This window comes from Perca fluviatilis, chromosome 4, assembly GCF_010015445.1.
Source record: "Perca fluviatilis chromosome 4, GENO_Pfluv_1.0, whole genome shotgun sequence".
NCBI lineage: Eukaryota > Metazoa > Chordata > Actinopteri > Perciformes > Percidae > Perca > Perca fluviatilis.
The window spans coordinates 27,512,541-27,527,331 of NC_053115.1; the positions used below are offsets into that span (position 1 = coordinate 27,512,541).

The window sequence follows — 14,791 nt, forward strand, 5'->3', positions numbered from 1 at the left end:
AAAAAGAGCCTAATGGGGATATTGATCTCTCTCTCTCTCTCTCTCTCTCTCTCTCTCTCTCCCCACACACGCATTTGGTCTCCATCAATATTTAACCTACAATTCATGATCACAGCTGTTCCATTTAACAAAACAAGGAATGCTCACTGCATTACTCAAACCGAATTTTACCTCACTAAAAGTATTATTAAACTGCTTTGTGGTCCACAAAGCAGAGCAACAGATGGCGGTAACCACTGGCACAGACCAGCGTTGTCGTCGCACACGCAAATTCCTCAGCACACAACCACTGTTTTTGAACCCTTTCCTGACACTGGGTTCTGCACAGATGTGCTTGCACATGTTGCCACACAGATTGACCCCCGCTTGAGCCAAATCCCTTGGTCACAACACTGCCTTTCCTTTCCTGTAAATGATATTTGGTGACTAATATCAGCCATTTCTTGGGAGTTTCCTCGTGACTTCCTCTTCTTCATCCTGGTCCACATTATCCTGAAACATGGAATTACATATAAAAATGGGCATCAGCATGCCCTAACTTGCTGCAATGGTAGGATAGGGAAGGCTGTGTCGAATAACATCTGTAAAAACTATTGAGGAGTCCCTGTTGATGTCCTAACTTTCTGGTAGTCACGCCAAGTGGCAACTGGGAGCCGTTGATGACGATGATGATGATGCAAGTCTCATAATAATAGCCTTCGGTCAAGGACACTTTGTAAATCTCCCATTGTGTCCCACTCATCCCTGAAGATGTCTTCCCAAAGAAAAGCTGATAAAAAAGGTATGAGGGGGTCACAATCCCACGGTTCATGGAAATGACGCGAGGCCGTGACCTTTGTGTGAGGCCGTGAACCACAATAATGCGTCAGTAATACGTCACCAATCCTGCAAACCAGACGATTACTTGCAGTGCAGGGGGCATTCCTCCAAAAATAACTGCAGTGTGTTTGTGTTTGGGATTGGGTACTGCACATACTATTGCGTACTGTGTTTGGCAATTTGTTTCTGAAGAGAAAAAATAAAACAGGACAAACATTTATAGAAGACAAAAAAAAAAGTATATTGTAAAGACATTAACTAATTAAATTAATTAATTAATTTAAAATTGACGGGACGGAAGGAGACTGCAGGTGATTTACAGCCCTGTTTGACACATTTTGCATCCGATGAAGGGCAGCTAAGTTAACCACTGTGGGAAGCCAGTCAGATGCAGGGGCAAGATGTGGTTTCAGACCACAGAGGAACAGTAACTGAAGACTACACGCCAGAAGCAATCTAAGTGACAATCTAAGCCTCATATTCAGTGTGACACGTTAGTTGACCTATATGTGACTGGAGTCATTGTGTTTCTGTTGAAATACAACTTCTGCTTTTTAGTCTCATTACCTCTCAGTCACATAGAGATGACACAGGCAGCAACCAGAGCAAATCAAAACTTCCTCTTCAGGCTCAGTTAACCATTTTTGTCAATCCCAAAAGAAAAACACGGAGAAAACATTCCAGAAATGCCACGCTGTCAAATAATGTATGGTAATGGCATGTGGTAAACAAACATGACTACACTACTTCTTTACTACAAGATCAAGCAAGCACAGTACAATCGGTTTCATCCTGAGGGTAAATTGGTTGAACACATTGCAACTACATTATGTAGTATTACAGGGTTTCTGCAGGTTTCACCAAGTCAAATGAAAGACTTTTTAAGGCCATTATGAATGAAATTTAAGACCTATATCACACCATAAAACAAAATGTCAGAGCCCGGAAACATAATTTAAAACAATTCCCCATCTTATGTCTGCGACACAATCCGAAAGAGACTCGCCCCAATGACACGAAAGCTGATTGGCTGCTATACAATTTGCATGTTGGTCTCATTTGAATTCTATTTTTGAATAACGAAAGACACCACAGAATCAAAAAAACGACATTCTAAAGCGCTGCGGGAGTATTACAATAGGCATCAGCATTACGTGGACGTAGGAAAATAAAGACCCATGATTTAAGACCTAGAGCACAATACTTTTGGCCTAAAATTTTGACTTTTTAACCCTGCTGGTATTAGGTTGTTTAATGCAATGTGGCAGAGTAAGCCAGGTCTTCACCCTGTACAATGTACAGTATGTGCTTGTAAGTTGACTGTACGTTCACATATCAAATGCAGCAAACAAACCGACATGGATGATGACTCAACACGAAGACATTCACAAATACAGCTGCTAGCCACTGCAGCTCCAACACTTTATCTTTTGTGTTCAGTCCCCTGTGCTTCTGGCTGCCTGAAGGCCACAGATAAGACAGAGTTGTCTCAGGCTTTAGCTCCTGAGCATTTATGTCCGGACAGCACTGGAAATGTCTTTCTTTTCACAGCACAGAGAGGTTTCCTTTGCAGAAAACACCCTGATAATTAAGTAGTCACACACAAAAAGCTTTTCCAGGCAATCAGTTTTCCCCTGCTCTAGGGCAGTAAACTTTTTAAAAGATAGGATTGTTAAACTAAACCGAGGGACTTTCACCAGAATCATAACACTTTTGGTTTATTTTTAGTCTTGCATGTGCACTGTTGCTTTGAAAAAATAATAAGGAGCTTGTGTTTTCTCTCACATGGTTATTAATATGCAGGCTGTAGCTCTTAAATTCTTCAGATTCCTGCTTGACCGAGGACTCGAAGTCATTCTTCTGTGCACGTTTCAGGCACTCTGACGTATGTGCAATGATCAAATATCACCCAGTCAGGCCACGGTATCACCGTCACGCACTATAACTACTGCAAGCAGCCAAACGGTAGTAAACATACCATGATACTCTGTATTTACATTCAATATTTATATATAATGGTATATTTTAAAATAACTAAATTATGGGGTTTTTATGTCACCCAAATGCAATTTACAAGCTCCTACATGATTTTTTTTTTTTTTTTCCAGAATAAGGTCAGAATTAAAAAGGAGTGGCACATGGAAGCTTGCTTACAATGAGATTTTCAGCCAGCGCACAATAGACAGATAACAAGAGATTACCTGTTCCTGCTGTTGTTATGGTGCCCTACAGCACTCTCCCTCTCACACCTAGGTAATGAATAACTGCAGAGTAAACCAAGCTCCATCCAGAGCCGCATACTGTTATTAAACCTATCAATCACTCAGGCATTAGCTTGTACAATTAGTGATCTGTGTCTCTCATATTTCATGCCCGCGCAAAAAACTGTTCCCTGAAGCAAGCCATCTAATAATATTCAGCCTACAGGTTCGAATTTGTAGCACCATATTTTGGCATTTTGAACTGCTTCATGAGTTAGACCAACACATAATAAAGCAGAACTAGTCCTTAAATGCTACAGAGTAAGAAGACTGTGATAGACCTCATGTCTTGCCCAGCTGACTTTAAAAAGGGATGCAATCTTTATTTTGGCAATAAATCCGTCTTTAATAAGTTACAGCTGTTGGGCCTGTATCCAAAAGCTGTTTTCCACTTGAATTGTTTTAATGTCCTCTTCCGGTGAAGCACTTTGCAACTTCTGCTTTTAAAATTGCTACATAAATGATGTTTTCTCCACTCTTTTACCTGATTAACAAGATGATCCCTCTTTGTGTGTTTTGGGTGGGCATGTGTTGCACAAGCACACCAGTTTACTTTAGTAAGACACTTTACATCTGCCATTGTTTTTCTACACTGGTTTATGTTCAAAGTTAGTGTTTGCTTTAAAATGTTTTTGGATCGACTGATCTCGTTCATAGAAGTTGCTTAAATCTCCTCTCCAAGACCCCAGATGATAAATGAGCTCAGACAAATCCAAGCTAACATTTAGACAGTAAGTAAATATTAATGTACTGCGACCATTACATCAATCAAAACAAACATTTGACTGTATTGTGGCTACACACTACTTTTGGTGTATAAGATGTGGTTTTGGTTGAAGCTGGTGGATTTATTCAGCATAGGGGCTAAACTTAAATACAGGCCCCTGAAAAATATTGAAATGTTAGCCTGTTGGGTGGTAGAGGGGACATTTGATGTTGGCTATGACTCACTGAAAGTACCATGAGTGGCTGGTTACTGGGTGTAAAAAACTCTACTGAGCTAGAGTGGAAATGGAAAATAGTTTGTGAAACTTAGATGATGAGAAAAAAAAAAAATTAGAGGTAAAAAAAATAAAAATAAAGAACACAGCCAACATAGCGTATGACATTTAATGTATAGCGGCAATGACATTAAGTCCCTATTTGAGTATTAGCCTACACTAATTTCATACGAGATTAAAACCGTAGACCATATAAAATATAGATCAAAACACAACGCAGCTGCGGTGCGTTAAGGTCACTGAACTTCATGTAACGTTAGGCTATCAGACTCAGAATCAGAAATGGGTTTGCCACAGTCATTTGCATGTAGGCTACTGTATAGGTCACGTATACAACGTTATATAGCCTACTACAAAGTTATGTGAGAAATATAAATCACAAAATTGACGAAACGTTACATTAGTTTATTGCGAAATGCCGCAGTAAAACATTGTCACGTCTGTAGTAATCAACTCCAGAGTAGGCTAGAACTTAACACATGTGATGTTGTGTCATGCGTTATTTTTAATTTTTTTAATCTATATATTTTTACCTAACGGTATATTTGAGTAGAGGACATGTTCTTACCCTACAGTCAGACGGTCGGTCGCCACTCTCCGTGACTCCGGTGTGCTTTCTGACCGGGGGACAGCGAGGGCTCCTCTCAGCTGAAACAACCAAAGAGACTGCGCTTCACTGTCAAGATAGTTCACATCCCTCTGGAACGTTCTCCTCTGCCGCTACCCCGGAAATCATCTCGCACTGGCGTAAACACACATACAAAAACACGCTGTAAATGAGAGGCGGTGCGATGAAAATCTAAACTCATCTCTCAGGATATCCTGTGGTTTAAGTGTGAAAAGCCGTCAAGCGCGAAACAACGAGCAGCCTCGTTATATTAACAGACAGGTTGACTGAATTGAGATACTTTGCAGCAAGGGTCCCATCGCTGCATCCGGGGCTTATTGCCATCAAAGACGATTGTGATTGTTTTTTAGAAATGCAAAACAAGCCAGAGCATTATAAAAGTAGAATAAATTCCTTTTCTATTCCACTTGATTTAATGTCATAAATTGTTTTGCGCACATTTGGTGGTCAATTTCCAACCTCATATAGGCAGCCCATAAAACTAAAATAGCAAGTGAGATATGGGATGAATAGACAGTTAAAACTGTAAGTCTATTCTGCACTGAGAGCAACAACAAACCAGAGCCAAATACCTAATTGTGTGTACACATACTTGGCCATTAAAACGGATTCTGACTTTGAAGCACAATTCCACAAGCTGACTCTGAGAGAACAGTGAATAAATAATTTATACAATAGGCCTAATTGAATTACTGACCTGTGTGATGCCTGCTCCAGTGTGTCAATATAGGTGTTTATCAGAGTAATGTCAATTTAAGTACCATTATAAGGTATTTTTACTTTTTACTGCTTTAATGTTAACGCTACATTAGGTGGCTGCCAATGGTTAGCCTTATTCATTTTGTACATTCAAATGTTACATCCTGTCCATGCATACTTAACCGTTAACGTAGACTGAAAAGAATCAATGACAGTTAAAGGTTAACACCACCTGAATTCCAATACGTCCCAGGAAAGTTAAATCAATATTCATCAAGTATCTATGAATGGGAGACTGATTTTGTGGACCCACAATTCCAAATTATATCCAAATTAACTTTATTCTATTGTAGTGTTCTCTGAAACAGAAAATGCTAACCTGACGTGCCAGACGGTTAATATACCGTTTTTTTTCACCCAGAATAGCGTATATATGCAGTTTAAACATGGGTAAACACCCTGAAAATAGCCAGTAGGTTTTATTTTCCATTGCCAGTAGACGAGTACGCCTGTCTGTTTTTTTTCTTCTTCTGGTGTGACAGAAGACACTGCACAAAACTGCAAACTCTGCTGTACATTCACTGGATATCTTTGCTAATAAACTTAAACTCTCTTCCACTCAGACCGACTGTTCTGCATTCACCACCAGTCTCTCACTCGCTCCAGGGCCGAAAATTAGCGTGTCCACCCATGTGTCTTGTTTCCATCACTGCCGATTGGAGATGGGGCCGATGAATACCCGTGTCTGCTGCAGAGTTATTTGTCCTGGGAGCGAATGTTGATTCTAAGCTTTCCCACAGCAGACAAAAGCCAGATGTAAGTGGGTGTAAGTGGGTTTGTTGGCCAGCGGGAAAGGGGTATTACACAGAACCATCTGAGAAGCTGTCATTAAAAACTGTTTGGGATAAGGGCAGGTATGGCAGATAATTGGATGAACCATCTGTCTATCAAACTCTTGTCAAAGCCAGTTGGGAGAAGATACATCTTTAAAAAAGCCTTCAGTGCTGTTCTTTACTCTTCTTTCAATGAAGAAATACTCGAGGACAAGATGATCTCAAAAGGCTATCCCAGAAGACTATTTAAAGGTTAGAGGGCTTTTAATTTGATTTGATTTATTTAATTGTATCAAGAATGCCTTACACATGAAAAAAAAAGAAGAAAAAAAAAGACATAAAATACAATCGAGGATAAAAACACAATAAAGTCCAGGACTTATTTCCATTGTGGTCCTCAACACATAACATCAAGACAAGACAAGACTAACAAAGTGTGATAATCAATGACATAACATAAATTTTTTTTTCTTAAATACCCTTGTTGTCCCCCTCCCACCCCTCATTACTTGAAGCCTGACAAGATGGATTTTCATGTGATGTCATGGTTGCGTGATCTTGTGATATTGTGAAAATGCAGCTGCGGTACAAGGGAAAGAAAAGGTACCCATTTACTCACAACATTCCCCTGAGTGCTTTCGGTGTCACCTATAACATCTTTTCAAATTCATTGTCTGTAGAGCAGTTCATGACTTTATGCTTGATGACATTACAAATTTGAGTTTTCACACTGTCGTTTTGGGATTTGGGAGAGAGTTGTTCATGTATAGGCTACTAATATTTTTGGACTTAAACCATAAGAATGTATGAATTTGGAAAATGGGCGTAGTTCCCCTTTAACCTCTGTCTGGTTTCAGCCAGCTAACAGTTTACATTAGCTAGCTAACTTTCATCCTTCATCCATTGGTTTATGTGCCTGTACTTTTATAGCACTTCACAATGCTATCAGTAATCAACAGCATTATGATCCTAAAACTAAACTAAACAACAGCAGAGGCAATACTTTATAGTGACAAGGGAAAAAAGCAGAAGCTTCACTCTGCTCAGTTAAAACTCTCTCCTTACTGGATCTGCTTCTGCCCTGTAAATATTGATTTTCTAGACCAAAAGACCATTAAATACTCTGAAAGAACATAGGATGAGTTGTGCCCTAAAGCGGGCTTTACAAATAAAAATCAATCCTGTTGGATCTAGGCCTGTAACAATTATTACATAGTTGTCTAATTGTCAATTCTATTTTACATAATCGTGGTCTCTTTGTTTAACCACAATGAATTGCTTACATTAGCTAAGTTCCTAAGGTATGACTGTTAATGGTAATTGTTGATTTTGTATAGATATGCCAAATTGTAATTATATAAGTGATTATTGGTCGGACTGTTGAGCTAAAGCTATGTTAGTTGTTGGCACTTGACCCTATACACGTTCATAGCAACAAACAAAACATGGCATAACATGTGGGAGGGGTGGGGGGGTGCATACAGTTAGACAAAATGTTTCATAATAATAAAGAGGCGTGGTTTACTTTATAGGCTTTGTACCCGTGCTACTATATTATCTGGGTCATAACAGTGATATAACCAAAGGATGTAGCCTGGGGTTCATTCAAAACATTAATTTGTTTAAAAAAGTAATAAATGACTAAATGGTTTTTTTTTTATTTGACTGAAAGATACAATTATATTACTTGGATAAGACTACAGTGGGTTATTCGATAACTAGCTACTCCAACACACATGCTATGCTGAGGCCTATATTTGTTTATCCTAATAAGCCAAATGTGGGGCTGGGAATATGTACAGGAAGGAGAGAAAAAAAAATCAATAAAATAAAGACAATAGTGCTGTAGATGTATCCCGTCTTATGATTGAGATTGTTCCACATGTAAGCCTGTTCAGCTGCCACAGTGACATCCACAGGAGGCCACAGGAAACAGCAAGGAGCCTTTACAATGTACAATCACATCAGTTTGACAGTTCCACCATAATTGAAAGCCTATACCCATTACATAGGATTTAATAAACCAAATGTAGCCAACATTAGTTTACTTGCAATTATATTAGGCCTACTACTTGAAACAAAATTGACCACTGTTTATATATTGGGAGGCTACCTGTTGTTGTTTAATTAGTTAGCAGTGGTGGAAAGTAACTATACTTAAATACAATTTTGAGGTTCTTGTACTTGAATAACTACATGTCATGCTACTTTAAACTTACACTCCAGTGCATTTCCAAGGAAAATATTGTACTTTTTACTTTACTACATTTTCCTGACCTCTGAAGTTTTTAGTTACTTTACAGATAGTAAAGATTGTACAGATTATATTCTCTTGTTGAGTTTTGTGTTGCTTTGTTTGTATTGTTGAGCTTTGTGTATTTTAAAGGGCCATATTGGGAGGAGCATTGCAAACAAGCTTGCAATAAATGTTGCGCTTTGTGGCATTGGTCCATGATGTATACTTTTCTGTGAACAAAAATAAATAAATGAATAAACTGCCACTTTAGACCTAAACAATAGTAGTCAAAATCCTAAAATAGCTCCACTTCACTCAGCTACAGTACAACCTCAAATATCTTTGTTAATGCATGAGTAACAATAACCCAATATTTATAGGCCTACAAATCAATTCAATTCAATTTTATTTATAGTATCAAATCATAACAAGAGTTATCTCGAGACACTTTACAGATAGAGTAGGGCTAGACCACACTATAATTTACAAAGCCCCAACTATTCTAGTAATTCCCCCAAGAGCAAGCAATTATTGACAGGGCCAGGCTTCTGCATGATAACTTTAATTTTAAATTTAGCCTATACCTTCGTACCTTAACAATTTAATTAACAATTTTCAATGCAGGATTTGCACGGATTTTAACCTATGATGGAGCATTTATTTTTTTTTTTTTATTGTGGTATTTCCAGCGTTAGTTACAGTATATTGATGGACTCTGTCCTTGAAGCAATGCATCGGTCGTGAGACAGGCGGAGCTCTCGGTCCATCTACTCCCAGCAGCAGCATGGCATCGCTATTTCTAAGGTTTTTTTTTTTTTCTCTCCTCCCGCTTGGGATACAGACCGCTATTCTCAGAGCCCCAGAGACCCAGTCGAACAACTGTGGCCTTATGAAAAGAACTGCAAGCAGCGACACGGACACACATTTCAAGGTGAAAGACTGAATGGACTGCACGCACATTTGGATGTAGATTCCTGTCCCGCCGCATCCAGTAAGTCAAACAACAATGCAACTTTTTGCTGCGTTCTGTTTTACACAGATACAGGTTGCTTTCGGAGAAACGCGCTGTCGGAGTGTCGGCTGAAATTTTGGTGAAAGGTTGTTAAATAACCTGCTCTTGTTTTTTTGTGCATATTTCCTCTCAGAATCTGCTCTGAATATTGCTGCCAGTTTATCCTTGTTCTGATGATGAATGTCAAATAGCCTAATCCAGCGTGGGTTTTAAAAGATAGAGTTTTTCTGGCTAACTGTTTGACCGAGATCAGCATGTGTTTATACCAGGATTTGCTGGTCCTCGATGGGCTTCAGTAGTAGCCAACAGTTGTAGGCTAATTCATTCATTCATTCATTCATTCATTCAAGTCATACATGATTTGGTGTTGTACTTTGTGATAGCAAACTGATAGTAATTTAGGCAGTAGGAGATTATAGAAGTGAAATGGAGTCATGGGTTTCCCTGCACATCCTGTTTCATCACCCCATTAATGTATAAGAGGTTGCAGTAAAATGCCATTTTATCCCCATTTATATCTTATTTTGGGGACAGAATGTCAAATGTGCCGTGGACCTTTGCATATATATTTGAACGTTTGAAGGTTCTACTTTAAACTGACACAACCCATAACGTTTTTGACACAGTGATTATACAATCATTATCTTTTAGTTTTACTAAAAAGACACACATAGTGACAGATGCGATATTTACTCAAACAGAGAAAAAAACAACAACAAGTAAGATGTCCCCCCTTTTTCTTTCAGTGTGAAATTCACTTTTTAATGTTAGTTATTCTGTGTGCATACAAGAGGTCGGGTGAGGCAGCCTAGTGTGAGAAGCAAACCAAGTTGCCTAAAAACTGGCAACTGTGTTTAAATTCAGAAAAGAGCTTCTTTCCTACTGCAGCCAGAACACATAACTCCCCTTGCTAGCCCCCCCTCCCCTCCCCTCCCCTCCCCTCCTGGCCACAAGTTCCCACATATACTGCCCTGTGTGGCTCTGCAGGCACTGGACTTAACTTGAACTGGACGTGCTTGCACTGGTACATCATTCATTGCCATGCACACTGTTGCATGGCAATCTATCTATCTATCTATCTATCTATCTATCTATCTATCTATCTATCTATCTATCTATCTATCTATATATCTATCTATCTAGCCAATCAGAGTGAACAGAGAGAGAAGATAACACAATCTTGAATGTAAAACAACATTAAGAGTTTTGATATTATATTATATTTTGGAGGCGAGCCTCTCATCTATCAGCCCTGCACCCCTGATCATATTAAGCAGCCTAATCCTTGCTTTAGAGCTGCTACCTGCTGGAGTGACACATTTAAGTGCCTGTGTGACTTGCCTCAGGCTTTGACTGCAGCTCAGGAAGGAGCTCAGTCGGCAAAGTTATTTGCTGCTGGGAAACTTCACCACATTTGACACAAGCTGGATACACGGGAGCAGCCAAGTGCTTGGTGACATCATGACTGAAGTGGGATTTCATGTGATACTGACCACTGTCCTGTCTGGCATCCTGCTTGTGGCCGTGGTGGCACTGCTTTGCTTCTTTTGCTGCAGACTGGCTGGTTCACTGCCCCTGGGTGGACCTGGCAGCTTTTAATGAGCGCTGGCTACCTCTAGCCTGATGCATCCGAGGAACGGTAAAAGCAACTGGCTACAGGCATGATATCTTTAATTAATACTGTACCATTATCATATCCGTCAACTCCTGCCTGGTTGGAGTTTTGTTTTCGTTCAGACTTGCCCGCACAGTTCCCAGTCTGAAGAACCGATCTTTCCAAGCTGTCGTTTTATTATAGTCAGTACGAAAAGGAGTCCAAAGGTATTGGAGTCATGGGTTGTAGTCTGTGTGTCGTACACGACAACAGGCCAAAGCTTAATGGGAAACACTATTAACAAAATAGAGGATGATTTAACGATATAATGCTGTACTTAGCATGCAAATTGGAACTTAATAGTTTTAAAGATGTTTGCACACAACCTTGTCCGTACTTAAAAAAGTCAGAATTGCACAGGTGAAAGGTTATTTTTGTGATAAACGTATTGTGAGTTTTTTCTTCTAATGGGTGGACCTCTATGGGGTGGACGTGTCCAGTCAATCATTCGCTGTTAGTACTGTAGACTAATCGGCTTTGTTATGGCCCTTAAACCTCTCACTGCTATGGAGCTCAATCCCATTAAAAGGACCTTGACTGTAAGCACGGGGAGGATGGTGTGAATAATTACAGATGAAAGCCTGACTGGCCAGGACCCATAAGGGCTCCTGTTGTGACTACTTACATTCACAGTGAGGTCTCCAGCTTAACTTTACCCACCTCTACTTTTGTTTCAGCTGAAAAGCCTGACGGCCCCGGTACTTTTGTTTTACAAAGATCAGGTTCAATAACACACACAAAAACATCTTTGATGATTTGACATGATGATTTGACATGAAATGATTTTGACATGAAAACAGGCCGACCGTTGGTTGGATTCTCCAGCCTTCTTTATTTAGAAAGCCTATGTGAGAGAAGGGAGCAAGTTTATTAGATAGATAGATAGATAGATAGATAGATAGATAGATAGATAGATAGAACAGACAGAACGATACACACGGGAATAAAGAATAAAAACACATCAGCAATGTGAAAGTCAAGCCACCAGAACTACTACAGAGAGCTGTCGCTGAGTATGTAGTGCAAATGTAAGGTGATTAAAAAGTAAAAATAGTACAAGAATTATACAAATTGAAGATAAATGTATGAACAAAAAACAAATGTGCATAAGGCACAGCCAGTAACTTACATTCAATCAGGAGAGACTTTGTTTGCAGATATGCAAATATATTTATTGTACAACTGTATGATATTGAATGTACAAAGTCTTTTGGAGATTGGACTCCATCGAATTAATAATCTTCTTAAAGGGGTAGGGAATAGGAACATAACCCCCCGACGGAGCCCAGAGACCGGACCGAAGAGACAACGGAACGGTCAGCCGGGAGAAACACAAACAAACAACCGGAGGCGGCAGGGGAGGAGGAGGAGGGTCGAGCGCTTTGCCTGAAACGACAGCTGACAGCACAAGGAGAGAACAGATTTAAAGCAGAGTTGTAAGGCTGTGATTGACCCTTGAATCTCGTGGCCAAGTCTGATTGGTTTAACTGACAGCGTCACTTCTTGAACAGCTGATTTGATTTAAGAATGAGTAGTGATTGGGTTAATGACGAATTCCTGAAAGAATTTGCGCTGAGCTTCATATCCAGCAAAAGGTGACTCAAAAGTAAAACCACTTATCTTCATAATTTCTGTTAAGGGCAAAGTGCAGTTGCCAGTTCATCAGGATAAGCCTGTGACCGCTGTGTATTGGTCACTTACAGTACAAAGAGTGGATATTTGAAGCGGTAAAGCATGAGCAAGTAATGAATAGAGCTGACCGAGTAAATATGTATTAAACCAGTATGTCAGTGTGCGACAAAATGACGCAGACTTAATTAATAGTGTGTTCTCTGATTCTTCTCCCTTCAGCTGTGAGGCGACTGCAGACCGGCTTCCTCGGCTTCTCAAAGTGGCATGTTAAGGCTGTCTGGTGTAACGCGTCAGCCACACTGAGACCACAACATGAAGGTGACAGCCCTGCTCATCATTTGCTCCTGTTTGATGTTGGGAAGTTTGGGGAAGCCACAATTCCCTGGTAAGTTACTCTGTTGTTAGTCACTCAGTCGCGGCAAAAAACAACAACAAAATAACTACTAAATGTCTAGCTATCTGTAATGCAATGTTCAGCACACGCTGGAGGGTTTTCAAGTTTGTAGGAGAATGTTTGGGACCTTTTTGAAGGAAGTTAATGTAGCCAAATAGATTTCCTGTGGTGGCGCAAGGAAAATAACAGGAATTCACTTGTGTAAATACATTTTCTCTAAAAACAATGTCCACCCGGCTGCTATCTGTGATGCAATGTTCAGCACACCTGGAGGGTTTTCAAGTTTGTAGGAGAATGTTTGGGACCACCCGGCTGCTCTGTAGGAGATGGATGTGAATTTGTTGTGTAACAACTTCTGCCATCACATTTTATAAGAACAGGTGAACCTAATCAAATTTGTGGAATATGGATTCTTAACGTGTGAATTTGTATGTCGCTTTAAGATGATTTGGTGACAATTAGAGCTAAAATGACTATTCATCGAATCAATTAGTCAATCAACAGAAAAATAATGGGCAATTATTTTAATAATCGATATCGTTTTAGTAATTTTTAAGCAAAAATGCTGACACATTTGCCGGTCTAAGCTTTTAAATGTGAGGATCTGATCCTTTTTTTTTTGCCATACATGATGAGTAAACAGAATGTCTTTGAGTTTTGGACATGCATAAAACAAGACATATAAAGCCTTGGACTGTGAGAAATCTTAACAGACATTTTTCATTTTCAGATTTTCTATTTAAAGCTAACCAGAATTGCTTATTTCCATACACAGAACAGGAGAAGGATCCCAAGTATTGGAATACATGGGCCCAGCAGACCCTGAAGAACGCTCTGACGCTGCAAAACCTCAATAAAAACAAAGCAAAGAATCTCATCCTCTTCCTCGGAGATGGTAAGTCACAAAATTGTTTTGTTTAGATCCTGATTAATGGCAAGAAATGATGTCCTTCAAAATGCTGTGTACTTTACACTTAAAGGTTGAAGGTAACCTTACTGCAGAAGGATTGAAATTGCAGTCATCTCATCAGAGACACACAAGACACACTTTTCCCTTTTGCCAGTTCTAATAGATACGATTCATTATGGATACTTCATTTAAGCTTAAATGATGTTACAGAGGATCCAGCAGAAAATGAATGACTTTTTTGAATTTTTTTTTAATGTTTTCTAATGAAACATTTAATGATGATGGTGAATGAATGGCACAGACAAACAAAACAACTGTGCCGCCACCAGGTCACTGGGCTTCTGTTTGTGCTGGGCCGCTCATTGGTCACTCAGAAATGGTTACCCTCCATCTGGCATCTGCTCTCTCGGTTTGGACTATGGGCACAACATGACATTCTTGGGCACTGCTGCATGCACGCCACGTGCAATGTCATGTTGGCGTAGTTAGAGAATCACAGGCACCAACTTTAGAGAAGAAAAAAAAAAGACACTACAGGGAATGATTACCTAACTGGAAAATGTTTTCCAGACATTGTCTACCTTTTACCGGGAAAATCACAGGATTCTGTTAAAGAAACGAGACTCAGCTGCACAATCGACTATTTCCTTTGTGTACCTTTTAAGCTTCAGGTTTTGTGTTACGTGCAGACTTTGATTACGCATGGCAGTTT

At 39.6% G+C, this 14,791-nt stretch overlaps 1 protein-coding gene across 4 annotated transcripts in view; it reads left to right on the forward strand.

Moving 5' to 3' along the window:
* The first annotated feature begins 9,314 nt into the window (after nt 1-9,314).
* alpl (alkaline phosphatase, biomineralization associated) overlaps nt 9,315-14,791 on the forward strand; it is a 20,213-nt gene continuing 14,736 nt past the window's right edge. For 2 of the 4 annotated variants that reach the window (XM_039797116.1, XM_039797119.1), the window contains exons 1-3: nt 9,315-9,468; nt 12,995-13,160; nt 13,945-14,064. In XM_039797116.1, coding sequence (XP_039653050.1) covers nt 13,088-13,160; nt 13,945-14,064 — 193 coding nt within the window. In that variant the 5' untranslated portion in view covers nt 9,315-9,468; nt 12,995-13,087. Of the gene's footprint in view, nt 9,469-10,826; nt 11,149-12,994; nt 13,161-13,944; nt 14,065-14,791 lie in introns of those variants that run through there. The other 2 variants (XM_039797118.1, XM_039797117.1) reach the window with 2 other exon arrangements.